The sequence below is a fragment of the Theropithecus gelada genome, chromosome 7a, assembly GCF_003255815.1.
Source record: "Theropithecus gelada isolate Dixy chromosome 7a, Tgel_1.0, whole genome shotgun sequence".
NCBI classification, from domain to species: Eukaryota; Metazoa; Chordata; class Mammalia; order Primates; family Cercopithecidae; genus Theropithecus; species Theropithecus gelada.
In genome coordinates, this window is record NC_037674.1 from 40,453,417 (window position 1) to 40,481,176 (window position 27,760).

Here is a 27,760-nt window from a genome sequence, read left to right on the forward strand (position 1 = left end):
GAGGCAGCAGAATTGCTTGAACCTGGGAGGCGGAGGTTGTAGTGAGCTGAGATTGTGCTACTGCATTCCAGCCTGGGCAACAGAGTGAGACTCTGTCTCCAAAAAAAAAAAAAGAAAGAAAGTCCAGATAATTCCTTGTAAATAAGGTTTTTAATAAATTACAAATACGTAATAGGTTTTTATCCATCTTCTTCCTAACTACTCAATGCATTGTTACATAGTAACAGTTTTGTTCTGCTTCTGCTTTGTTGGAAGTCTGAGAGTCTGAAATCTGCATTGGCTTGGTTGAGCTTGGGAATTTTTTTGGTACCAGGGGTGCAAATATCCATTGTAGAAGTCAGTAGCCGTTAATGTTTTCTTGAGCATCACTGATCGAACACCAATCCAACTATCCTAAAGGGCAAAATACAAATAGTGAATAGGCAGGGGTGGTAAAACTAAAAAACCAAGTAAATATTAGTTTATACAATTTTTATCACGGAAACAACAAACCAACAAACCTTTACTAAATGCCTAGCTGCAAATAGCACTATACTAAGTAACACGTAGAATTCTTTGACTCTATTAGGTTGGTGCAAAAGTCATTGCGGTTTTTGCCACCGAAATTACAAGCTTATTACCAAGGAGCGATAACAAATGTATAGTCCTGTATAAATGTATTTAAATACAAAGGGAGCAGAATAAAAGGTATGTAACATGAAATACATATATAGGCCAGGCGTGGTAGCTCATGCCTGTAATCCCAGCACTTTGGGAGGCCAAGGCAGGTGGATCACCTGAGGTCAGGAATTCGTGACCAGCCTGACCAACATGGCAAAACTCCGTCTCTACTAAAAATACAAAAATTAGCCAGGCGTGGTGCCAGGTGCCTATAATCCCAGGTACTTGGAAGACTGAGGCAGGAGAATCGCTTGAACCCAGGAGGTGGAGGTTGCAGTGAGCTGAGATCGCGCCACTACACTCCAGCCTGGGCAACTCCATCTCAAAAAAACAAAACAAAACAAAACAAACAAAAAAATCCCATATATATAGACCTGGAAAAGGACAGCAAGACATATGCATCCAACACTGTTCCAGAATAAGCTGACGAGAGACAAAGAGAGGTTGATGGAATTTTGTATTCATAGTCTGTAGGTCAATCTATCACACATTTTAAACCCTTTTTTTTTTGTGACGGAGTTTTGCTCTTATTGCCTAGGCTAGAGGGCGGTGGCGCGATCTCGGCTCACTACAACCTCTGCCTCCCAGGTTCAAGCGATTCTCCTGCCTAAGCCTCCCAAGTAGCTGGGATTACAGGCATCTGTCACCACACCTGGTTAATTTTTCTATTTTTAGTAGAGATGAGATTTCTCCATGTTGGTCAGGCTGGTCTCGAACTCCCGACCTCAGGTCATCCACCCACCTCAGCCTCTCAAAGTGCTGGATTTCTGGTGTGAGCCACCGTGCCCGGCTAAACCTCTTCTTAAGTATGAAATATCTCACATGAACACCATGTGATGCAAAATACCTAGGAAATGGAAGGAATATAGAACACTTCTCAGAACACACCATGGTCTTATAAAACAATAATGATTCCAAAGTTATTTTAAATAGTTCAGAAATCTCCTCTTTACTACTGTTAAGTAGTAAAAGCGTAGGATCCCTGTCCTGTAGTAGTTCAGCCAAATATTTTAATATGACTATCTCTTATGTTACCAAGCACAAGAGCTGTTAATTAAATTGGGCTACTAAAAATACACGGGTTCTTTTAAGAAAGCACTCAAGTTATTGAATCTTCTTTCTTTGATTGAGTAATAATAATGCCTTGGCAAAACTTCATCACTTTCAAAAAATTATGCTAGAGACTTCACTATTTCTTGAGAAAATTAAATGGTCTCGACCAAATCTGATGGACAGGTACTTAAGTTCCAACTAAAAATAATAAATGATACAGACTATAAACACAGTAAAACAACTATGATAACTTGAAACTATGGAAAACATACCTTGCAATAAACCAACAGTATTTGTGACTGTTTGTGGTATATTAATGATCCTGGAATAAGAGCCTGTCCCGTTAATTTTGGGTCTGAAGAATGGAAAAAAGAAAAGATATATAAGAGAGAAAAGCAATTATACAACTTCATAGTACTTCTTAAAAATAAAAAAAACATCTAGGGAGGCAGTACTGATACCGGAGAGAACACATTTGCTGATGATGCTGACTTTGTAAATCAAAACTTACAAGGAAGCCACAGTGCTCTCTGTACATCAGAAACCCAAAGGAAAGCTGCCTATGAACATACAAAGCTGTAATTCCTTTACCCAGTGACCACCTAAAATGCTGAATCTACAAGTTTTGTGTTAGCACTTTGGTGAAATAACTAGCCAACGGGGGATATACACGGGATGTTTAGGATTTAATCTGGCCCTTTCATCCCTGCCCAAACAAATCCTAATTCCTAGGTTCCTGGGGAACGCCAACTACCTCTAAATTAAACCACCTTCCTCTGTGGCTCACATTCCTTCTGTCCACCATATTGGGAGGGTGCTGATGGGCCTTAGAATGGACCTGTGGCATGATGTACGAATACACTCTGGCCTAGATTTTCACTGAGCTGCCCAGATATTTTCATTATAATATTCACCAGAATGAAACTAATCAAGTCATTCTGCACTCTCTGAAAACCTTAAGGCAGGAAATCACAGAGCTTAAAATGGGATGGGAACACTGCTCTGCCTACTCCCCAGGTTCTTGTAATGTTTTTGTTTTTTTTTTTAATGGAGTTTCACTTGTTGCCCAGGTTGGAGTGCAATGGCACAATCTTGGCTCACTGAAACCTCTGCCTCCCAGGTTCAAGTGACTCTCCTGCCTCAGCCTCCCAAGTAGCTGGGATTACAGGCATGCGCCACCATGCCCAGCTAAATTTTTGTGTTTAGTAGAGACGGGGCTTCACCATGTTGGTCAGGCTAGTCTTGAACTCTTGACCTCAGGTGATCCACCCGCCTTGGCCTCCCAAAGTGCTGGAATTATAGGTGTGAGCCACCGTACCTGGCCAGTTCTTGTAATGATTAAATGAGAAAATACATGAGAATGAGTGTTGCAAAGAATAAGACAATAAGTGAATGAAAAGTATTATCATTACTGAACTGAAACAAACTAAAAGAATTCTTATTTTTAGTAATTGTGACATATGATAAAACAGACATATTTCCAGACAGACTACAGTGAAAACAGTTTCCACGTTAGCTATTCAAAAGTTAGTACCAGCAAGGACTGAACTGTTAACTTCTACCAAATCCAGAAGTTTAATGGTATTCCCCATCCAGAGCGTCTGCAATGGAATCTGCAAGTAAAATCAAAGAAGGTATGACAACGGAATACACTCAACTCCCAGACACTTTTCAACTACTATTTTGTGTTAATCTGGACTTTTCCTGCAATTAGAGGAATTGGGAACTCAGTCACTAAGTTTCATGGAACAGACCACAAACACGACTCTATCTCAGTGTTTCCAGGATTTATAAGATCTTAAATGTTACTTTTAAATCAATGTTTATATCTAATATACTAATATTTCCAATTAAAAATGTATTATCCTTATAAAAAATGCAAGCATTACATCAATTATGTTAAAAGATTTTAGAAAATGATAGTATTCTGTATTTATTCCCATCTCTATTAATGACTATTAAGTTTGATGTGCATTTCCTTGTATTTTTTTCTACAAATATTATTATAAAAATGTAGAACACACTGATAGAGACAGGAGACAGTCAAATGCCACCCAGGTCATTATGCACAGGGGGCTTGCCTAAACATGTCCATGGTGAAAAATTCTGTCCCTTAACACATGTGCAGTAAAGGAAATAAATCAATGTGGCATGGCTCAGACTAAGAGCCCGCATGAGCACTGAAAGAATGGGGGTGGAGCCACCAGGAATTTGTGCCTCATGTGGGGGAAGAGCCTGGCCTCTTCAGCTCCTGTGTGGTAGCCTGGTATTCAATCTGTGGGGTGGAAGCCTGTTGGCAGGATCCCCTCTTTTTTGCTGAGAGCTTTCTTTTAATAAATTCCTCTCTCCTCACCTTTCAGTGTGTCCACATGCCTAATTTTTCCTGGTTGTGAGACAAGAACCCAGATTTTAGCTGAGTTAAGGAGCAAAAATTCCTGCATCAATACTGTTTTACAAGGACTTTTGTTATTTGACCATAAAGCATTGATGTTTCATCAGTACATACTTATTTATTTCATTCTCTCTGCTGCACAGTAACCTATTTTATGAATACATAATTTATGCAACAACTATCTTTATGAGAGATATTTCAGTTATTTTCAATTTATTGCTATTTATAACAGTATAAACTAGGGTAATAGCCTTGTAGATATATCTTTGAGCACTTATACATTTCTGGATAATAGTTTTGGGGTTGTTTGTTTTTAAAGTGGAATGCCTGGGTTAAACAGCATCAACATTTTATTGCTAAACTGCCTGGATAAGTGAGAAAAAAATATGATAATCTCTTGCTGTTTATTATTAGTGAAGCTGAGGAGCTGTCCATGTATTTATGTGCACTTTTATTTCTCTGTAACCTGCCTGTTTATGCCCTGGTTAAAACTGGGATGGTTATCTCATTAATTTCCTAAATATAGAAAATATTTAACTCTTATATGTGTTGTGAATATTTTCCTCAGTTTGTTGACTTTTAATCTTGGGGACAGCCATTTTCTCCATGCATAAGTTTTTTATTTTCATATAGTCTTTTATCTCATGACTTTGATGGTTCATATCATACTTAAAAAGGCTTACTCCACACTTTAAGATTATTAAATATTGTCAAATTATTCAGTTGTGCTTTTTTCTAGTCCTTGTGATTTTATTTTTATATTTAAATCCTTGATCCATCTATATTTTGATTTTTTTATTAAGGTAAAAAACGCGTAAGAAAAATCTACTCAGTTAACAAATTGTAAATATACCATACAGTATTGTTAACTACATATGCATTGTTATAATATAGCAGTTACTATGATTTTATTTTATTTTTTATTTTTTATTTTTTTGAGACAGAGTCTCGCTCTGTCACCCAGGCTAGAGTGCAGTGGCGCGATCTCAGCTCACTGCAAGCTCCGCCTCCCGGGTTTACGCCATTCTCCTGCCTCAGCCTCCCGAGTAGCTGGGACTACAGGCACCTGCCACCTCGCCCAGCTAGTTTTTTGTATTTTTTAGTAGAGACGGGGTTTCACCGTGTTAGCCAGGATGGTCTCGATCTTCTGACCTTGTGATCCGCCCGTCTCAGCCTCCCAAAGTGCTGGGATTACAGGCTTGAGCCACCGCGCCCGGCCTACTATGATTTTAAATGATAGGATTTGAGGGTTTCCCCCACCAATGGTTGGACAGTTATCCCAATGCTATTTACTAGATAATCCATCTTACCCCTCCCTCCCTTTATCATGTAACACATTTCCAACATACCTGAGATCCTAGAGCCTGATTTAAATATATTAATAAAATTTAACACACACCAGGAAATAAGTTCTCTCAAATTTCTGATTTGAATGCATTTATTTCCAGACTGTAGTTCAATCCTCTATTTCATAGATGAAGAGAGTGAGGCTCAGAGAAATGCAGCTGTTTTCCCAAGGTTGGACCCAGCTAGTTAGTAGCAAAGCCAGGATTGGCTCCTGTTTTCTGATTCTCAGCACAGTGCTCTTTTTATGACATCCCTTAAAGAGGGTATTTAACTTTGAGAAGAGTTAGGTTGTTGTAATAATTTGAACATTAAATCAAATAAGTAAATGAATTTGAAGAACAGGTTCATAACCGGTTGTATCTATGTCATATCCTCTTCTATAACTTGCTGGCTCACTTCTCTTTTGCCTGCTTCAATAAAAGTTCTGAAACAATTTTCATATGTGCAATATTTTTCTTTTAAATAACTCAAAATATTTTTGAAACATGCTTACTGACTAAAAAAAGATTTCCATTTACTGAGAGTAATAAACATGCTAGGTACATACTCAGAATATAGTCTTGTTCTTGAGGAGGTAAAGCTCACCTTATCAACAGAGCATTGTGGAAAGGAAAGGGATGGTAAGAATATAATCATTTTGGTGTCTGCCATCATTACTGCCAAAATAGTATGTTTGCATGAATTTACATTCACCTAGTTTATTTCCTTTGATCTTGACAGTTGTGTACATGGTCATTAACCCCACTTTAGAGGTAAAAAAAGCAGAAGCTCAAAGACAAGGGCCTTCCTCTTGGTTAGTAAAGGGCAGCTCTAGGAACAAAACCCCACCTTCTGGCTCAGTCTTTTATAGCACAAAGCTTTTCTCCATGTACAGTGAAGATAAACTGCAGAGAGTAAGAATCACCATGTAGTAAGTTACAGGTGCCAAGAGATTTCAAGCTACTGGCCTAAATTGCATCTCAGGAAGTTGTCTACTTGATATCTCCATATGAATGTCTTCTAACTTAACATATGTCAAACTTAACATTGCCAAAACTATTGATTTCTCTTCCCAAATTTGTTCCTCCCCAGACATCCTCATCTCAATTAAATGGTTCCACTATTCACCCAGTTTCTCAAGCCAAAAATCGATGAATGATCCTTATTTATCTTGCCCTAATTTCCCAGATTCCACCAGCAAATCCCACTGACTCTATCTCCAAGCATAGTCTGGATGTCCACTCCTTTCTATCCACTATTATCATTGTTCCAAACTGCCATCATCTGTCATCTGGCTATAGTTGCAGCAGCTTCTTCTCTTTTTTTTTTTAGACAGGATCTTGCTCTGTTGCCCAGGCTGGAGTACGGTGGTGGAATCACAGCTCACTGCAGCCTCAACCTCTCAGGGTCAAGTGATCCTCCTATCTCAGCCACCCGAGTAGCTGGGACTATAGGTGCATCCCACGATACCCAGCTAATTTTTGTATATTGTGTAAGAGACAGGGTTTCACCACGTTGCCCAGACTGGTCTGGAACTCCAGGGCTCAAGCGATTCGCTCTTTTTGGCCTCCCAAAGTGCTGGTATTACAGGTATAAGGCCACCATGCCCAACCAGTTCCCTAACTGACCTTCACTCCACTCTCTAGCAGCAGCCAGGGCAAACTTTTAAGAATGTACATACCTAATCCTATTACTCCCCTGCCATGGCCCTCTGATGTCATCCCATTGCACATCAATCCTACTCAATCTTGCTTCTCACCTCACCTTAGCTACTCTCCATCTTGCCAGCTATACTCCAGCCACACCAGCCTCATTTCTGTCCCTCAAACATGTCCAACTCTTTCCCATCTTGGGTTGGTTTTTTTTGACAGCTTTATTGAGATGTAATTCACATACCAGAAAACTCACCCTTTTGAAGCTTCCAAATCAGTGGTTTTTAGTAGACTCAGAGTCGTTCAACCAATGCCACTCGTTTTTTTCTTGCCTAATTTTTAGAACATTTTCATCACCCATCTTCCCCACAAAAAACACACACCTATTATCAGAAACCTCCCATTATCCTCTCTCCTCCAGCCTGTGGATTTGCCTGTTTTAGACATTTCATATAAATGGAATAATAAAATATGTAGTCTGTTGTGAAATAGTTTTTTCCCTTAGCATAGTGTTTTTCAGGTTCATCCATGTCATAGCATGTGATTATGGTTATGGCTGAGTATTAATAATATTCCGTTGTATGGCTATACCACATTTTATTTATGCATCCATCAGTTGGATATTTGGGTTGTTTTCACTTTTTGGCTATTCTGAATAATGCTGCTATGAAGATTCAGGTACACATTTTTGTGTGAGCATAATGTTTCCAATTCTCTTAAGTATAAACCTAGGAATGGAAATGCTGGATCATAAGATAATTTTGTGTTTAACTTTTTGAGGAACTGTCAAATTGTTTTCCACACAGGTTGCACCATTTTTAGAGGTAAACATGGTACCACGAATGTATGAAGTTTCCAAATTTCTCCGCATCCTTGCCAACACTAGTTTTTGTCTGTTTTTTGAATTATAGCCATCCTAATGGGTGTGAAGTGGTATCTCATTGTGGTTCTGATTTGCATATCCCTAAAGACTGATGAAGTTGATAATCTTTTATGTGCTTATTGGCCATTCATATTATGTACCTGCTTGAAAGAAATGTCTACTCAGGGCCCAAGGCAGTGGCTCATGCCTGTAATCCCAGCACTTAGGGAGGCCGAGGTGGATCACCTGAGGATAGGAGTTCGAGACCAGCCAGGCCAACATGGTGAAACCCCGTCTCTACTAAAAGTACAAAAATTAGCCGGGTGTGGTGGCGCATGCCTATAATCCCAGCTACTCGGGAGGCTGAGGCAGGAGAATCGCTTGAACCCAGGAGGCCGAAGTTGCAATGAGCCAAGGTCGCGCCACTGCACTCCAGCCTGGGCAACAAGAGCACGATTCCATCTCAAAAATAAACAAAGAAGAAATGTCTACTCAGTCTTTTTGGCCATTTTTAATTGGGTTATTTGTCGTTTTACTGCAGAGTTATTGTAAGAGTTCTTTACTCTAGATATTAGGTCCTTATCAGTTATATGATTTGCAAATATTCCCTCCCATTCTGTAAGCTGTCTTTTTTTTTTTTTTTTTTTTTTGAGACAGGGTCTCACTTTGTCACCCAGGATGAAACACAGTGGTGCAATCACAGCTCACTGCAGCCTCAACCTCCCTGGCTCAAGTGCATCCTCCCATTTCAGCCTCCCAAGTAGCTAGGACCACAGGTGTGCACCATGATGCCCAGCTAATTTTTTACTTTTTGTAATGATGGGGACTTACTACATTGCCCAGTCTGGTCTCAAACTCTTGGGCTCAAGCAATCCTCCTGTCTCAGCCTCCCAAAGTGCTGGGATTATAGGTATGAGCCACTATGCCTGGCCTGTCTTTTTTACTTTGTTGATAGTATCCTTTGAAGCACAACTCTTTTTAATTTTGATGAAGCCCAATTTCTCTATTTTTAGTCTGATTGCTTATGCTTCATGGCATCATATCTAAGAAACCACTGCCTAATTCAAGATCATGAATATTTACACCTATATTTTCTTCTAAGAGTTTTCTAGTTTTAGCTATTCATTTAGCTTCTTTAACTTTTACATATGATGTGACATAGGGTCCAAATTCATTCATTTGATTGTGGACATCCAGTTGTCCCAGCACCATTTATTGAGAATACTATTCTTTCTCCGTTTGATTGTCTTGGCACTCTTGTCAAAAAAAAAAAAAAATCAATTGTCCATAAATGTATGGGTTTATTCCTAGACTTTAAAAAAAAATTTGAGGCCGGGCGCGGTGGCTCAAGCCTGTAATCCCAGCACTTTGGGAAGCCGAGACGGGCGGATCACGAGGTCAGGAGATCGAGACCATCCTGGCTAACATGGTGAAACCCCGTCTCTATTAAAAAATACAAAAAAAAACCTAGCCGGGCGAGGTGGCGGGCGCCTGTAGTCCCAGCTACTCGGGAGGCTGAGGCAGGAGAATGGCGTAAACCTGGGAGGCGCAGCTTGCTGTGAGCTGAGATCCGGCCACTGCACTCCAGCCCGGGCGACAGAGCAAGACTCTGTCTCAAAAAAAAAAAAAAAAATTGAGACAGAGTCTCACTCTGTCACCTAGGCTGGAGTGCAGTGGTGTGATCTCCACCTCCCAGGTTCAAGCGATTCTTGTGCCTCAGCCTCCTGAGTAGCTGGGACTACAAGTGTATGCCACCACATCTGGCTAATTTTTGTAAATATTTTTAGTAGAGATGAGGTTTCACCATGTTGGCCAAGCTGGTCTCAAACTCCTGACCTCAAGTGATCCACCTGCCTCAGCCTCCCAAAGTGCTGGGATTACAGGCATGAGCCATCATGCCTGGCCTATTTCTAGACCCTTAATTCGATTCCAATGAACTATAGACAGTACCACACTATCTTGGTTACTGCAGTTTTGCAGCAAGTTTTGAAACTGAGAACTATGAGTCCTCCAATTTTGTTAGTTTTGGTTATTCTGGGCCCCTTGCAATTCCGTATATATTTTAGGAGCAGCTTGTCAATTTGTACAAAGAAGCCAATTGGGATTTTTTTTAGGAATTGTGTTGAATCTGTACATCAATTTGGGGAGTGGAGACATCTTAACAATACTAAGTTTATCCAATCAATGAATACAGGGGTCTTTCCATTTACTTAGGTCTTCTTTACTGTTTATTAGCTCTAAAAGTTTTTTGGGAAATTCTTCATGATTTTTTATATGCAAGATTATATCATCTACAAATAGAGGCAGATTTACTTCTTCTTTTCCAACCTTTTGTTTGGTTGCCTTTCGTTTCTTTTTTCTTGTCTAATTGCCCCAACAGAACAAAGTTAAATAGAAGACATTTAACTTTGAGAGAGCAGACATCTTTATCTTCTTTGTGATCTTAAGGGAAAGGCTTTGTCTTTCTTCTATTTTCTTTCTTTCTTTTTTTTTTTCTTTAAGAGACAAAGTCTGGCTATATTGTCCAGGCTGGTCTCTAACTCCTGGCCTCAAGCAATCCTCCTGCTCAGCCTCCAAAATACCTGGGACTACAAGCGTCCACCACTGTGCTTGGCTTCTTTTATTAAGTATGATGTTAGTTATAGAGTCTTCATAGATGTCCTTTATCAAGTTGAGGAAATGCTCTTCTATTTATTATTGAGGTTTTTAAAAAATGTGTTGGATTTTGTCAAATGCTTTTCTGCATCTATTGAGACAGTAATGTAGCTTTTGTCCTTTATTCTACTAATATGATATGTTACATTGACTGATTTTCATATGTTGAACCAACCTTGCATTCCTGGGATAAATCCCACTTGGGGCAGGGTGTGATGGCTCACACCTGTAATCCCAGCACTTTGGGAGGCTGAGGTGGGCGGATCACTCAAGTTCAGGAGTTTGAGACTAGCCTGGCCAACATGGTGAAACCCCATCTCTACTAAAAATACAAAAAAATGAGCTGAGCATGGTGCTGCATGCCTGTAGTCCCAGCTACTCAGGAGGCTGAGGCAGGATAATTGCTTGAGCCGAGAAGGCAGAGGTTGCAGTGAGTTGAAACTGCACAATTACACTCCAGCCTAGGCGACAGGGCGAGATACCATCTCAAAAAAAAAAAAAAAAAAAATTCCACTTTGTCATCGTGTATAATCCTTTTTTATATGTTGCTGGATTCGGTTTGCTAACTCTGTGGAGGACTTGTGCATCTATATTCAGGGATATCAATCTGTAGTTTTCTTTTCTTGTGATTCTTTATTTGGGTTAGCCCACCTTGGGTTTTGTACTAGCTGTTCCTCTGCCTGGAATGCTCTTCTCTGATCTAGGCATGGCTGGCTCCTTATTGTCTTTCAGATCTCAGCTTAAGTGTCAAAGAAAGGCTTTCCCCATCACCAATCTAAAATAACCTCCAGTTATTCTATCACATGATCCTATTTTTATTTTCATCAAGGAATTCATCACACCATTTGATTTTTTTTTTTGAGACAGAGTTTTGCTCTTGTTGCCCAGGCTGGAGTGCAATGTGCGATCTCGGCTCACCATAACCTCCACCTCCTGGGTTCAAGCAATTCTCCTGCCTCAGCCTCCCAAGTAGCTGGGATTACAGGCATGCGCCACTTGGCCTGGCTAATTTTTTTGTATTTTTAGTACAGACAGGGTTTCTCCATGTTGGTCAGGCTGGTCTCGAACTCCTGACCTCAGGTGATCCGCCTGCCTTGGCCTGCCAAAGTGTTGAGATTACAGGTGTGAGCCACCGTGCCCAGTCTTTTTTTCTTTCCTTTTGAGACAGAGTCTTGCTCTGTTGCCCAGGCTGGAGTGCAGTGGCATGATCTCGGCTCACAGCAACCTCTGCCTCCTAGGTTCAAGCAATTCTCCTCCCTCAGCCTTCCTAGTAGCTGGGATTATAGGCACATGCCACTACACCCAGCTAATTATTTTGCGTGTTTTTAGTACAGACAGGGTTTCATCATGTTGGTCAGGCTGGTCTCAAACTCCTGACCTCAGATGATGCATCTGCCTCAGCCTCCCAAAGTGCTGGGATTACAGGCATGAGCCACTATGCCTGGCCTGATTTTTTTTTTTTTTTTTTGCTTATTTGTTGTCTGTCCTCCCACACCACCTGTATCTATAGTACCTAGTACATTGCTTGACACATAATAGGCCTTCAATAAATATTTTGTTTAATGAATGAATGAATAATAGCAGCTATCATTTAATGAGTACCTTTTGTGTGCCAGATACTGTACAAGATGCTGTAAATACATTATACCAGCCCTGATATTCCAATGAACAAACTAAAGCTCGGAGGTTAAATAACTTTCCTGAGTCTACAAAGTTAGGAAGTAGCAGAGTCAAGATGGAACCCAGCTCTGTCTGGCCCTATAGTCCTTGTTTCCTAATGCCACTCTGTGGCAGCAGGAAAATGATAGGATTTGAAGTAAGACAGATCTCGTTCAAAACCTGACACTGACTTTCATTAACTAGCAACACGACATTGAGTAACATTTAATAACAATTCATTATCTACTTTAAGCCTCAATTTCTTCAACTTTAAAATGGGATGATAATAACTATAACATAAGTCTGTGATCCTCCTTATTGAAGAATTTAGCATGCTATAGATATCCAATGGTCGTTCCCCATTTTACCCAACATTAATAACAGAGATGGTCCATTAAAAACCACACACTTGGCCAGGCACAGTGGCTCATGCCTGTAACCCCAGCACTTTGGGAGGCTGAGGAGAGCGGATCACTTGAGCTCAGGAGTTCAAGACCAGCCTGGGCAACATGACAAAAACCCGTCTCTACAAAAAAAGACAAATTTAGCCAGGTGTGGTGGTGTGCGCCTGTGGTTGCAGCTACTCAGGGGCTGTCACAGGAGGCTCACTTGAGCCTGGGAGGCAGAGCTGGCAGTGAGCCAAGGTTTTGCCACTGTACGCCAGGCCTGGGTGACAGAGCCAGACCCTGTCTCAAAAAATAAAACAAAACACACACACACACACACACACACACACGGTAAGCCCAGTGTTCAAATAACACAAGTAGCTATTGAAATGAAAGAAAAAACCCCCACAAATTTATCAATGAACTGAGAATTTAACTCAGACATTTGAACAAACTGTTATATTACTACACTTGGTGTACCATATGTAGAAATCAATGATTTAACAATCTGATTGTAAAACATTGGCCAAAGGCAGAAAGACATATTGGAAAAAACACAGGATTAGGAGTGAGAAGATTTAAGTTCATTATTTAGTGACTGAACATTCCTGTTAGTCATCTCATTTTCTTTCCCCTCACCTATGAAGTAGGATAGTAAAACTTGGTTATGTGAAACTGCAATATACATATATTTAAAAGTGCTTTGTGAATTCTAAGGTCTCTATAAACACTTTAAACACTTGAAAGAATTTTTAAGAATAAATTTCAGGTTTCCTAGGTTTTGTTCCTAAGATAAACCTTTTATTTGGGATACATTTGGGATTATTCCTAAATAAAAATATTTAGAAAGCAAATTACACACATAGAAAACCAACTAGGCAAAACTGCAACCTGACTTCCCAACTTACTATATTTCCAATGGCACGGTAAAGTCTGAATATTTGTTCTGAAGTTTGTTCCTCCCATTTTACACAACTGGTACCAGCAGAAATCTTAGGGGCTATAAGATAAAGCCAAGAGCAAAAATGAACATCAGGGTCAATGTCCATGAATTGATAGCTATTGATACTAAGTAAGAGATACCAGAGAATTCATTCCAATCTCTCGACTTTTCTATATGTTCAAAATTTTTCATATATCAAGTAAAAATAATACATAAATAATCACATAAATACTAAAAGAAAACATGGGTGAACTTCTTCACATCCTGGGAGTAGAAAATACCCTTCTAACTATGAAATGAGACTAAACTTTTTTTTTTTGAGACAGGGTTTTGCTGTTACCCAGGCTGGAGTGCAGTGGCAAGATCTCAGCTCACTGCAACCTCCACCTCCCAGGCTCAAGAGATTCTCTCTCAGCCTCTCGAGTAGCTGGGACTACAGGCATGCACTACCATGCCTGGCTAATTTTTTGTATTTTTAGTAGAGAAGGGGTTTTGCCATGTTTGCCAGGCTGGTCTTGAACTCCTAACCTTAAGTGATCCACCTGCCTCATCCTCCCAAAGTGCTAGGATTAGATGCGTGAGCTACTATGCCTAGCCAAAATAAACTTTTTTTTTTAATGAGACAAAAAGAAATGCCATAAGTTAAATCAAAAAACAAATGACAAACTGAATTTGCAAATTATCTCAGAGAGGACTAATCTCTCTATTATGAAATATAAGTACTCAAAAAACGGAAAAGAAAAAGACCAAAATGTTGATAGGAAAATGGGCAAAAGATATAACACTACCCAGAAAAAAGAAATGCAAATAGTTCTTAAATATGTGAAAAGATCTTCAACATTACTGACAGGAATAAGGTACATTAAAACTACTCCACGTAGTTTTACTATACTATTACAAATAACTATGTGCATGTTATCTTCCTAATCTTACTAGTACTATTATTTGAAATAGCAAAAGATTAGAAATAACCCAAATGCCCATCAATCAGACATCTGTTGGGCAAATTATGATATATTCACATAACTGAGAACTATGCCATCATAAAAAAACAAAAAGGAAGCCAGGCATGCCTTTGGGAGGCCAAGGCAGGAGGATAGCTTGAGTCTAGGAGTTCAAGACCAACCTGAGCAAAATAGTTAGAACTTGTCTCTACAAAAATTAAAAAATTAGCCAGGCATGGTGGAATGTACCTGCAGTCCCAGCTACTCGGGAGGCTGAGGTGGGAGGACTGCTTGAGACTGGGAGTTTGAGACTGCAGTAAGCCATGAGCACACTTCTGCACTCCAGCCTAGGTAACAGAGACTCTATCTAAAAAAAAAAGCAAGAAAGAAAGAGGAAAATCTCTTCTTACTAATAGGAAGTAGTCGCCAAGATACACTATTAAGTGAAAAAACAAAGGCATAGAAGAATATGTATTTTATGCCACCTTTTGTGAAGGAAAAATAAAAAATAACACTATGTATGTGTTTGCTTATTTTGGCAAAAGGAAACACTGGAAGACTAAATCAGAAACTAATAAAAATATTACCTATAGAGGGAGGAATACGGGTTAGATGAGATAGAGAGACTGAAGTAGGACTTCTATGAGTATACCTTTCTAAGCTGTTTTAACTTTTGAAGTATGTAAACATTTTATGCATTCAAAAAATAAAATTTAATCATAAAAGAAAATAAAGCAACCCTTAAAATAAAAAAATAAAAAAAAACAAACAACTGAAACTTAACTATGTATGAAACTAGGTAACAAAACCACATGGAAAAAATAACCATTACCAGGAAGTTTTGAAGGCAGTAATCTGACTGTATATCCTTAGGATATATTCTAAGGCTCAAAAAGGAAAACTGCAAAGAAATCTTAAATCTTACTATTTTTACTGTTAGTACTAATATTGGTATTGTAATGCTGAAATGATGTTATGAATAGCAAATAAATAGGTTAATATTTAAAAAAAGATAGTGTGAGAAAATATAAGGAAAACCCTTTAATGATAAATTTGAATCATAAACAATGTAAACTTAAATATTTTTTAAAAATGTAATTTCTAGTTTCGTCCACTGATATCTTATCTTGCCACACACTGTTGTATCAGATGATCTCTAACTATCGACCCCACTAAAATGAATAAGAGCTCCCTGGAAATCACACTGGTAGATTTCAATGTGGGCCAGAGGACACATAGGGGAGCCTGGGACATTACTGTGGTGGAAGCAAGGACGCACTCCAGACTAGTGGGAAATGAAGAGTGTTAACAGAATGTAGGAGCCAAATGGGCAATATGGGGCTCCCACTGGGCAATATGGGAAATTTGATCAATACAAAGAATTACGACTGTAAAACACAATCAGTGAAAATCTACGTGTCAAATGATACTAAAAAGAACACATCTGACACCAAAACTGAAGGCAATTAATGGCATCAACTTCTTATGCTAATTAAAGAGAAAGAATTAAGCCCCTGTCCCCATTTTAGGATTAACTAAAATTCATCTCCAATTAATGAGGAAAAACTCTTCTTTCCAGAACAATACCAGCTATTAAATGTAAAAGGAATTAGAAAATTGCCATTTTGTAATCCATAGTGAAATAATTCATTTGGGCAAGGAATATCAATCTGTACTAAAACCATCATGTGAAAGGTTGTTGGTGAACAGGATATCTGCACAGTGCCAGAGTATTACCCCACAGATTATCTGCTAATTGCAAAAGGGAAAACACATCTTAACACTGGAAAGATCTGGTGGTCACCATCTCAACCAAGTGATCAAACTTAGCTTCACTTGCTTTAGTACAACCTGATACCTTGGCTTACTCAAGTGATACCTTAAGACTGCAGGGGACGGCCGGGCGCGGTGGCTCAAGCCTGTAATCCCAGCACTTTGGGAGGCCGAGGCGGGCGGATCACGAGGTCAGGAGATCGAGACCATCCTGGCTAACCCGGTGAAACCCCGTCTCTACTAAAAAATACAAAAAACCAGCCGGGCGAGGTGGCGGGCGCCTGTAGTCCCAGCTACTCGGGAGGCTGAGGCAAGAGAATGGCGTAAACCCGGGAGGCGGAGCTTGCAGTGAGCTGAGATCGGGCCACTGCACTCCAGCCTGGGCGACAGAGCAAGACTCCGTCTCAAAAGAAAAAAAAAAAAAAAAAAAGACTGCAGGGGACAAAAGTAAGACTTCTCTAGGTATATTAACTTTTGAATCAGCTATATGTTTTATATATTCAAAAAATGAGAAGTAATCCCTAAAATTAAAAAACTGAAACAAATGTTTATACTCCTAACTCTACTAAAAAAAAAAAAAAGAAGAAGAAAACAAACATCACTGAAACACACTCTTTCCAAAAACTTTCAGCCTGAATCCAGCCAAACCTTTAGAACTAATTATAGGAAATATAAGTGATAGGGAACAAGTTAAACAACACTGGAAGAAAGCAAACAAATCAAATAACTGGCCTGGTCTCTTCAAAAAGTCAATGACATACAGCGAGGAAAAAAAGAGGAATCTTTTTTAGAGACTAAAGAGACATAACAACTAATTACAACTAAATCCTAATTTGAAAAATAAAACAACTATAAAATAAATTTTTAGACAACTACGAACACTTAAAGATGAATTGAACATTGGATGCTATTACGAAATTGTTCATTTTTCTTAGGAAAAGCATACTACTTAGAAATGAAAGATCATGATTCATACTTCCAAATGAATAAGCAAAATTTAAAATACACATACTAAATACATAGAAAGAAAGAAAATATGGACAAACATTAATAATTGTTGACTCTGGGGTAAACTGGTGTTTATTATACCAGTCTTTCTATTTAATATTTTCAAAATCAAAAATTTGGCAAAAAATGCTCAATCCTTCATGAGGCTATATGCTAAGAGGGAGAAAGAATGCTTTCTACCATTCTGTGGAAAAGCACATAAAAGTGGGCACTCAATCAAAATTAAGGGAAAAGTACAGCTAAGAAGTCAGAATGTTCAGATGCTATCATGACAAGCAGAACCTTTAGAAAGATGTGAGAGTCTGCAGCCCCCACTCACCATAAGTCGCCCCCTCTGTTGGCTGCTGCCTTCCATTGCTCAGACTTTCAGGCAAATTTTTCAAAACTGAAATGAGCTACAAAAAAAAAAGAGTGTGATATATTCAAAATGAACATAAGAACAAAAGCAGAAACACATTACAATTCAGTACCATGAAATAACCTGTAACTTTCTTTTTTTTCTTTTTCTGTTTTTCAATTTAAAAAAAATTTTTCTTTACTATTGGCTCTTCAAGGCTGAACCTATAACTTTAAAAGATCTACGTGGCAGGGCAAGGTAGTACATTGGCTTAAGCTGTGAGGATAGGTGTCTACTTGGGGAAACCTCAGTAGAGATTCTGCTGTCTGTAGATACAGGTTATTGATTCACTTCTAGAGAATGCTGTGGAAGCTTTGGCATCGGGAGAGCCCGTGCTTGGCTATACACACTCTCACCCCATGGGTAAAAAGGCAGTGAAATCTCATAAGAGAATGTACTATGGAGTCACCTAGCTCTGGGTTCAAGTCCTAGTTCCACCACCTACCAGCTGTCTCATTGTGGAAAAGTTATTTAGCTTGTCTCTGGCCTTCGATGTCATCATCTGTGAAACAATCAACAGCAACAACTACCTCAAAGCTGGGAGGGTAAAAAAAAAGTCCACAGAGTATCTAGAACAGTCGTAGTACACAAGCCAATGTTCAATAAATGGCAGTCACTATCATTAAGATCATTTGTGAGGTAAGTGCCTAGAATAGGAAACACCATCTATACAGGTGGGAAAAAAAAAAATATTCCTCTGTATAAAATTAACCCATTCATATGGAAAACATAAATTTAGTCATTAAACATTTACCCTGACCCTACTCATGCAGTCTCAATAAGCTATATATACAAAGCCACAGAGAGAAGAAAGATCATCTACAGGTAGAACGGTCAGCAGAATTCTAGCATAAATGACTGAAGCCAGGCAGAGAAATGGAAGGAAAGTTAAGAGTCGCTTAGGAAGTTGCTGTTAGTTCATTCTGACGGGGATGCAAGGTATACATATGAAAGTGAGAAGACTGAAATTGGGAAGAATAGTCTAAGGCCACACTATGACATGTAGTAGGCCATATAAGATCACCTGTCTCACTTGAAAGCCTTTATTTAGTACTTACTCCTCGTAAAATTCTCAAAGATTTACATAAGATCACAAATGCCAGACTAATTTTTAGGAAGCCAAAGACAGAAACTACCCTTTTTTGTTTTCAGGAAAATTAGAAGTCACAAAATTGTTCTTCTTTTCAAAACCACTTAGGAAACCCACTAAATGAGTAAAAAGCAGTAGGATATTGGAGAATTTTACCATGTTGGCACCCAGTCGTGACAACACTGCTTCCAATTCCTTTGCAGTGCTCTTGGGTGGCACAGGAATAGTTTCTTGTTTGAGAATTGGACCTACATCAAACCTAGCAAAAAATCAAAAGTAAATAACAATGATTACTATTTCCTGAATCAATGTTTGTCTATACACAAAAAGATACAAGCTGGGTACAGTGGTCTGCATGCCTGTAGTCCCAGTTGCTCAGGAGGCTGAGGCGGCAGAATTGCTTGATCCCTGGAGTTTGAGACCAGCCTAGGCAACACAGCTAGCCCTTAGCTCTTAAAAAATAAATAAATAAATAAAGATAGTTTATACTGGCTATTAATTTGGCTGTTAGCCATTAGCAAGGAAGATACGTCAGTTTGAAAGATGGGAAAACAAAATATGGCCTGTATTTAGAGTCTAAATTTTTTTCCTAAAGCAAAGAAAGGATACAGTTGTGTATCAGGAATTTAATTACAATTACAGAAAAATTATACCATCAGTAATAGCATGAAAAAAATCTCTGTATATGAAAAGCATAAGGCAAAGAATTTATTTTCCATGGAAGTACAGTTAGGATATTCATAATTATTTCTTTCTATAGTCCCTTCCTCAAAGGATAAGAATTTTGCCTAGATTATCACCATGGGTGATTATAAGTAGGGCCAGGCGCGGTGGCTCATGCCTGTAATCACGGCACTTTGAGAGACCGAAGTGGGCGGATCACGAGGTCAAGAGATCGAGACCATCCTGGCCAACATGCTGAAACCCTATCTCTACTAAAAATACAAAAAATTAGCTGGGTGTGGTGGCGTGTGCCTGTAGTCCTAGCTACTCGGGAGGCTGCAGCAGGAGAATCGCTTGAACCTGGGAAGCAGAGGTTGCAGTGAGCTGAGATCACTGCACTACATTCCAGCCTGGGTGACAGAGTGAGACTTCACTTCAAGAAAAAAAAAAAGTAAATGCAAGTATATTTGCATTCCCACACATTTTACATCAAGCTCTGTAAACACTGGCCATAGGTTTTCATGAGAAATATGCTTTATTTAAATTTTTTTGCTTTGTGTTTTTGTTAATTCTATTTCTAACCTAGGAGCTTTAATAATATGTTTATTGTGAAAAATTGCAAACATTCACAAAAACAGAGTGAACAGTCTAATGAATCATCATATACACATCATTCAGATTTTTTTTTTTTTGAGACAGGTTTTTGCTCCATCGCCCAAGCTGGAATGCAATGGCGTGATCTTGCCTCACTGCAGCCTCAACCTCCTAGGCTGAAGAGATCCTCTCACCTCAGCCTCCTGAGTAGCTGGGACTACAGGTGTGTACCACCACACCTGGCTAATTTTTTTATTTTTTATATGTTGCCCAGGGTGGTCTTGAACTCCCGGACTCAAATGATCTTCCCACCTCGGCCTCCTAAAGTGTTAGGATTACAGGCATGAGCCACCATGCCTGGCTCAGATTTTAGAACTACCAAAGTTTTGCCACTGTTGTCTCATCTACTCCCTCTCTTGTTTTCTGAAGTAAGTTAAAGCAAATCCCAGATACCATGTTGTTCTTGTGAGCTTGTGAATTATGCTTTTCTAAGGGGAAATTAGGTGGTAACAGGCAGAGACTGAATAAACTCCTCAAGTAATTCTAAATAATTGTTCCTAAAAAATTGTTCTAAATTGTTTCTAAATTGTTCTGTAGGTATGACAGGACAAAATGAATGTTTTAGGACAATTATATTGCATATTGATATACAATATATTCTCATTTCAGGTTCCAAAAATTTTTTGGCCATAGTTTAGAAACCAAGGCCAGCAAAACCAAGATTCAAAACAATTAACATACAAAAATCCATCTCTCATTTATATAATATCTTTTATAGAAATCCAAGTATGAATAATATAACTGATTTCAATTAACAAATTAAAATTTTCACATGAACTTTAAAGAGACCCTACATAAATACCAAAACACATATAGTTGATGTTAGAATCCAGGAGAAAACAGAAAGGATATAAAAGCAAATAGAAGCACTCTGGAGTCACAGAAATTAGTGAGCACCACCCATTCATCCATTGCACCCCAAACAGGCTGACATCAACATTTAAAATCACAAAAATCTCAAGAAAGAAAAATACATGCTACCTTTTAGGTCTAATTTGCATAATTGTTACTCCAGTAACTGTGTCTCCGTGAAGCACTGTATGGATTACAGGGGCTGGGCCACGCCATCTCGGGAGGCAACTGGGATGGACATTCAATATGCCACTGAGTTAGAAGATGCAGAAATTAGTATGTCAGTGGGCTTTACCACTTTGTTACCAGTACCTAAGCTATTATGCTACTTTTCATTATGAAACTTTCCCAGAAATTTGGAAAAACTGACAGTTAAATCTAAGTCTTGTATCACCTGAAACGAAAAAAGTTAGATGTTAATTCTCTTATCGTAAGAAACCAATGAAATTTAATTAAAAACAGAACCAGGACAACTATTCGCTGTCTAAAGATGTTCTGGCTGGGTGCGGTGGCTCACGCCTGTCATCCCTGCACTTTGGGAGGCCAAAGCGGGCAGATCACCTGAGATCGGGAGTTTGAGACCAGCCTGACCAACATGGAGAAACCCTGTCTCTACTAAAAACACAAAATTAGCCAGGTGTGGTGGCACATGCTTGTAATCCCAGCTACTCAGAAGGCTGAGGCAGGAGAATCACTTGAACTCGGGAGGCGGAGGTTGTGGTGAGCCGAGATCACGCCATTGCATTCCAGCCTGGGCAACAACAGCGAAACTCTGTCTCAAACAAACAAACAAAAAAGATGTTCTACAACAGCCCATGATGTCTGGGAGTTTTTAAATAAAATTTTAAAATGCATTTATGACTATAAGAGAACCACTCAAACCCTATTATGCATCTCACGAACAATTCTAATTTTATAGTTTAGTCACATAACTATCCTCACGTCACTTGGTTTACATACAGACTGCCTAAAATAAGCTTTTTCTTTTTTTTCTTTCTTTATTTAAAAATTTTTTTTGAGACAGGGTCTCACTCTGTTGCCCAGGCTGGATGGCTCACTGCAGCCTCAACCTCCCAAGCTCAAGAGATCCTCCCACCTCAACCTCCTAAGTTGCTGAGACTACAAGTGCATCCACCATATCCAGATACTTTTTTATTTTTTGTAGAGATAGGGTCTTAGGATGTTGCCCAGGGTGATCTCCAACTCCTAGCTTCCAGTGACCTGCCTCGGCCTCCCAGAGTGCTGGGATCACAGGCGTGGGCCACCACGCCCAGCCTAAAATAAGCTTCCCACCAAATGATCCATTCACCTTTGCTGTTTATCCCAATATACCTATCATCCACTCATGTGCAATTTAAATACTTTATTAATCTGTCATTAGTTTAATGATGCCTCCATCAGCATGATTCTGTGCACTTGGGAGCATGTACATATGAGAAAGTCTTATATTCTAAGTCTCACTGTTCAGCCCAATCCAACAAACATTCACTGAGCACACTCATGTGTGGGCACTGTTCTAAGTGTTAGGCATACAAGCAGCAGTGAACCAGATAGAAAAAAAAAAAAAAACCTGCCCTCAGGGAGTTTATGTACAAAGAGTGGGAGATAAGCAAGAAAAAACAAAATATGTAAAAGGTTTTGCCAGATGATGCTGAGGGCTACGGAGAAAATAAAGCAAAGAGGAATATGAGGTGGACAGATTACAATTTTAGTAGTGGTCAGAGAAAGCTTTCACTTGACCAAGAACATGAAGAAGGAAATAACTATGCATATATATGGGAGAAAAGCATTCCAGGCAGAGGGGACATTAAGTACAAAGATCTCGAAGAAGGTAAATGCTCGGCAAGTTCAAGGCACAGCTGGGAGGCCAGTTAGGCCTGGCCTAACTTTTATTCTGAGTAAGACAGAAAACTACCAGAGGATTTTGAGCAGAGTGACATGATCTGACTTATGTTTTAAAAGGATCACTTTGAGGCAGGGTACAGTGGCTCATGCCTGTAATCCCAAAACTTTGGTAGGCCAAGGCAGGAAAATTACATGCAGCCAGGAGTTTGAGACCAGCTTGGGCCACGTAGAGAGACCCCTGTCTCTAAAAAAAAAAAAAAAAAAAAAGAGCTGGGTCTGGTGGCACATTCCTATAGTCCTAGCTACTCAGAAGGCTGAGGCAGGAAGATCCCTTGAGTCTGGGGCTGCAGTGAGCTATGACAGCAACACCGTACTCCAGCCTGGGTGACAGCAAGACTCTGTCTCTAAAAACAATAAAATAGAAATAAATAAATAAACAAATACAGGATCATTTTGGCTGCTGGATTGGTAAAAGACTGAGAGGGCCAAGGACAGAAGAAGGGCCCAGTTAGGAGGCTTCTGTAGTAATGTAGGCGAGAGTGGCAGCAGTGGAAGTGATGAGATACGGATAGATTCCACACAGATTTTGAAGGCAGAGCCAATAGGATTTACTGATGGATGGGATATGGGGTGTAACAAATCAAGCAGGACTCCAGGATTTTGGTGCAAGCAGCTAGAAGGATGGAGTAGCCATTTACTGAGAAAAAGATTTTAGGAGATGCTTTGGGTATCTTGAATGTAAAGCGGCTATCAGACATCCAAGCAGAGCTGTGGAGGCAGTAGGTATTAGGGGACTAGACTTTGGGGACAGAGCTGAGCTAGAGGGACCAATTTGGGTGTTTTCAGCATATATATGGAATTTAAACGAAGGTGGATGAAAGCTTACAGAGGGTGATAAGGAATTAAATACATTTTGACAACTCATGCCACAAATAAAATGTTCTTTAGTACTTGAAAAGAAAATATCAGGCCGAGTCATGTGTCAGCCAAATGCAGCTATACCCAGGCAAGTTGAGCAAAGGCTTCAGTGAGCCCCCGCATGGCTGAAGATGACCTGGGGAGGCACACCAGCTGCTGGGAGAAGAGCATAAGGCTCAAGACGGAAAATCATAAATCCAATACTATCAAGGAAAACTTAACAATTTTTGATGTCATAACCAGAAAAATTAACCAGCTTCCACAAGCAGAACGGAATCTACCTGAACAGGGATCAGCATATGTTGGATTTAATGCTGCCCTCTGTGGCCTCATAGCAAATAGTCTTTTTCAATGCGTCTTGAACATGGCACAGGCTCTTATAGCTGCTGACTTACCAATGGCAGTGATCCCTTTTCTTACAACAAACACAGCTTACAAAAGTTTTGTAAATTTTCCTTCGAATACAGGTGATTTGAATTGTGAAACCTGTACCATAACAGAGAATGGATTGGTTGGTCTTGCTTTTGGTGGTCTATACCCTGTTTTCTTGTCTATACCTGTGACTGGAGGCCTAGCAGCCTGGTATGAATCAACTCTGTTACTAGAGAAAGGAAACATCTTAAGTTACTGGATTCAAGTGTCTAAGCCTGTCTTTAGAAAGATGTTATTTCTTATTGTGTTCCAGACTGTGTTTGCAGCATACCTTGGGTTTAAACAATATAAACTACTTACAAAGGCCCTTCAGTTACCTGAACCTGGCAGAGAAATTAATTGACTTTAAGCAAACATGTACACAAAAACAAAATGGTAAAAATTAAAAAAAAAAAATTACACAAAGCATAACTGGAGTTCAAATTATCACATTTTAGATACAAGGCCCATTTATAAAGACCAAGGTTTCTATACTGTATTTCCTTACAAATAAAACTTACTAGGGAAATTTAAGAATAAGAGCCTCACTCAAAAGTCGGCCAAATGAAGCCACTACTCCAACATCATATTCTCCAGATCCCACGTCCGGCCACTCGTATATTGGAAGCTGAGACTGCACAGCATATTGCTTCACTGGCAGTCCTCTTGGTGATAGGGAAGGTATTGTGACCACCTCCAGTTTGTCGATTAACTCTTCCTCTTGGTTTTCCCTAAGTTAGATTGGAAGAAAAGTATGAGTGTTAAGGCAATGACTCAAAGCTAAAATGACTTCACATATCGCTAAGAATGTGTATGATTAAACTCATGAAGCATTTAGGGCTAAATGATTAAAACTAATGTGAGAGACTGAGTTTTCATTTTTTCTTTTTTGAGATGGAGTCTCACTCTCTCACCCAGGCTGCAGTGCAGTAGAGTGATCTCAGCTCACTGTAACCTCTGCCCCCGTGGTTCAAGTGATTCTCCTGATTCAGTCTCCCAAGTAGCTGGGATTACAGGCAGCTAATTACCCAGCTAATTTTTGTGTTTTTTAGCGGAGGTGGGATTTCCCCAGGTTGGCCAGGCTGGTCTCAAACTCCTGACCTCAAGTCATCCGTCTGCCTCCACCTCCCAAAGTGCTGGGATTACACGCGTGAACCACCATGCCCGGCCTCAGTTTTCATTTTTTATTTAATTTTCATTACTTAAAATGTAAAGAGCGACACATGGCTAGTGGCTACTGTTTGAACAGTATCATTCTAGGGATTTCCTGTGCATACAGAAACATATATAGTATGGATACTTTACACAATTGGGATATTACATACTGCTTTGCATTTTTTTCCTCTTAACAATGCTATTTATGCCATGATGTGAGTCTTCTTGAAAAATGGGTTACATATACATATACTTGTATTTGCACTGAACATTTCTAGAAGGAACTGAAAACAGTGGCTGTCTCTGGATAAAGGAACTGGGAACTACTAAAGAGAGGCGGAAGGAAGTAACTTTTCACTGTATATCCTTTGAATCCATGGAACTTTTTTTTTTTTTTACCATAACCATGATATCATTACACTACTTTTTAAAAAACAAAAATACATAACATGGGCATCATTCCACGGCAGTACATGTAGCACTACCTCATACTTTTTACCTGCTGCATAGTATTCTAGTACCCAGGGGGGTATATTTATTAAACAGGTATTGTATGCACATGTTGAGGAGTTATGAGGAGTATGTCCTGGGGCACTATAAAGCAAGCACAGGAATAATGGAGCTGCCAAGTGAAGCATCATCAGAAGTATCAGGATAGGCCAGGAATGATGGCTCATGCCTGTAATCTCAGCACTTCGGGAAGCCAAGGTGGGAGGATCGCTCGATCCCAGGAGTTTGAGATAAGCCTGGACAACATGGTGAAAACCCGCCTCTACAAAAAATTTAAACATCAGGCGTGGTGGTGCGCGCCCGTAGTCCTAGCTACTCTGGAAGCTGAGGTGGGAGGACTGCTTGATCCTTGAGGTCGAGGCTGCAGTGGGCTATGAGCTGGCCACTGTACTCCAGCCTGGGCGACAGCGCGAGACCCCGCCTCAAAAACAAACAAAAACAAAAGTGTTGGTATAAATGTATAAATGCAGTGAGAGACGCATGTGACAACAGCACATGGAGGATGTGCAAAGGGAACACAGGGTTTCCTGCCGGGTGTGTGCACAGAGGGGTGTGTAGAGGGAGGAAAACCACACAGGGGATTGACGAAGGATTCAATACATGAGGGGCTGCAGTGACGTATTTGTAGGGAAGAGGAGATAGGGATGACAAAAAAAGTGGAAGGGGGACTGCGTCAGGAAAAAACAGAATGGGGAAATAAAAAACATTAATTGGGAAAAAGAGAGAAGTAAATATGGTCTTGCCACCACATACCATGGACTCTCAGGACTGGTTGGATTTCAAATAATTTTCTTTCCCAGTAAACAAGACTTGTTAAATATTATGAATACTAAATGTATACCTAACAGTTCTGATTTATAAATTTATCCTTTTGAAAACAGGAAGCTTGTGGACTATGTCCTTGTATACAAGGAGCACAGGGGGAGCAAAAGAGCAAGACATGGGTGTGCCTAAGGAAGGCGGCAGGAGGAGGAAATGCAAAGCAGGGAGAACTTTGAAGTGGGACCGGGTTTTAGTCCGAACCACCTCGGCTGATGACCTTCGGCAATCGCATCACCTCTCTGAGCCACGGATTCCCCACACGCAAAACAGGCAAGGAGGCCGTGGGACTGGCCCGGGGGATGCAGGCAGAGCGCCTGGCCCCGGCTAGGCACAGCGTGGGTGGCGGGGCGTCTGGAGAACCCACAGAGGCGGCGGGGAATGGGGGTCGCAGACCGCAGGGACTGGGCGCCCAAAGGCTGACCGGCGGGAATGGCGCACCTTCCGGGCGCCGGGAGACGCCAAGATCTGGGCCCACACCGCTATGGCGCCCCTGCTTTCCGCGACCAGAAGTCCAAAACCCTCGGGGCCGGCCGCCCGGGCGCGGCCTGGGGGCCTTCAGCGGCCGGGTCCCCGGATCCCTGGCCCGGGTACCTGGCGGCGTGCAGCGCCCGCAGCGCCTCGCGGGCGAACTGGTCCGTGCCGAAGAAGAGCACCCGCCAGGGAGGCTTCTCGCGGACTCTGGAGTCCTCCCAGCCGAGCCGGGCCAGCGCTCGCCACTGGGGACTCGGCCTCCCACGCCCAGCGCCATGAGCCAGCGGAGGACCCCAACAGCGCCGCACCAACACCCTCATCGCCTAGGCTGCCGGCGGCCCGCTCTGCGCAGGCGCATCGGGGCGGGGACAAGGGTGCATCCTGGGGCAGGCGGGGCTTGCCTGCTTGGAGGCGGGGTCTGGTTGGAATTGGTGAACGAATTTGCCCGCTACAGTGGCCCTAGATTTTTGTTCTGTTTATTTGCACTATGTAGCCAATCCTCCCGATTAAGTCTTTCTTTTCTTTTTAAAATCATTTATTTATTTATTTATTTTTAAAATTTTTTTTCTTTCAGAAAGGGTCTTGCTCTGTCGCCCAGGATGGAGTGCTGTGGCGCGATCACGGCTCACGGCAACCTCACTGCTCCTGGGCTCAAGGGA

The 27,760-nt window shown here is 40.4% G+C and overlaps 1 protein-coding gene and 1 pseudogene across 1 annotated transcript; one reads left to right on the forward strand and one right to left on the reverse strand.

Moving 5' to 3' along the window:
• Positions 1-131: 131 nt before the first annotated feature.
• Positions 132-27,447, reverse strand: MTFMT (mitochondrial methionyl-tRNA formyltransferase). The gene is made up of 9 exons (XM_025390360.1): positions 27,222-27,447; positions 24,665-24,874; positions 21,099-21,221; positions 18,957-19,059; positions 17,633-17,708; positions 13,554-13,645; positions 3,248-3,326; positions 1,986-2,068; positions 132-393 (listed from the first exon to the last, which is right to left on the reverse strand). Exons 1-9 carry the CDS (start codon positions 27,419-27,421, stop codon positions 214-216), a joined length of 1,146 nt encoding a protein of 381 aa, XP_025246145.1. The 5' UTR covers positions 27,422-27,447; the 3' UTR covers positions 132-213.
• On the forward strand, positions 23,663-24,507 carry LOC112627743 (annotated as a pseudogene).
• Positions 27,448-27,760: the final 313 nt, after the last annotated feature.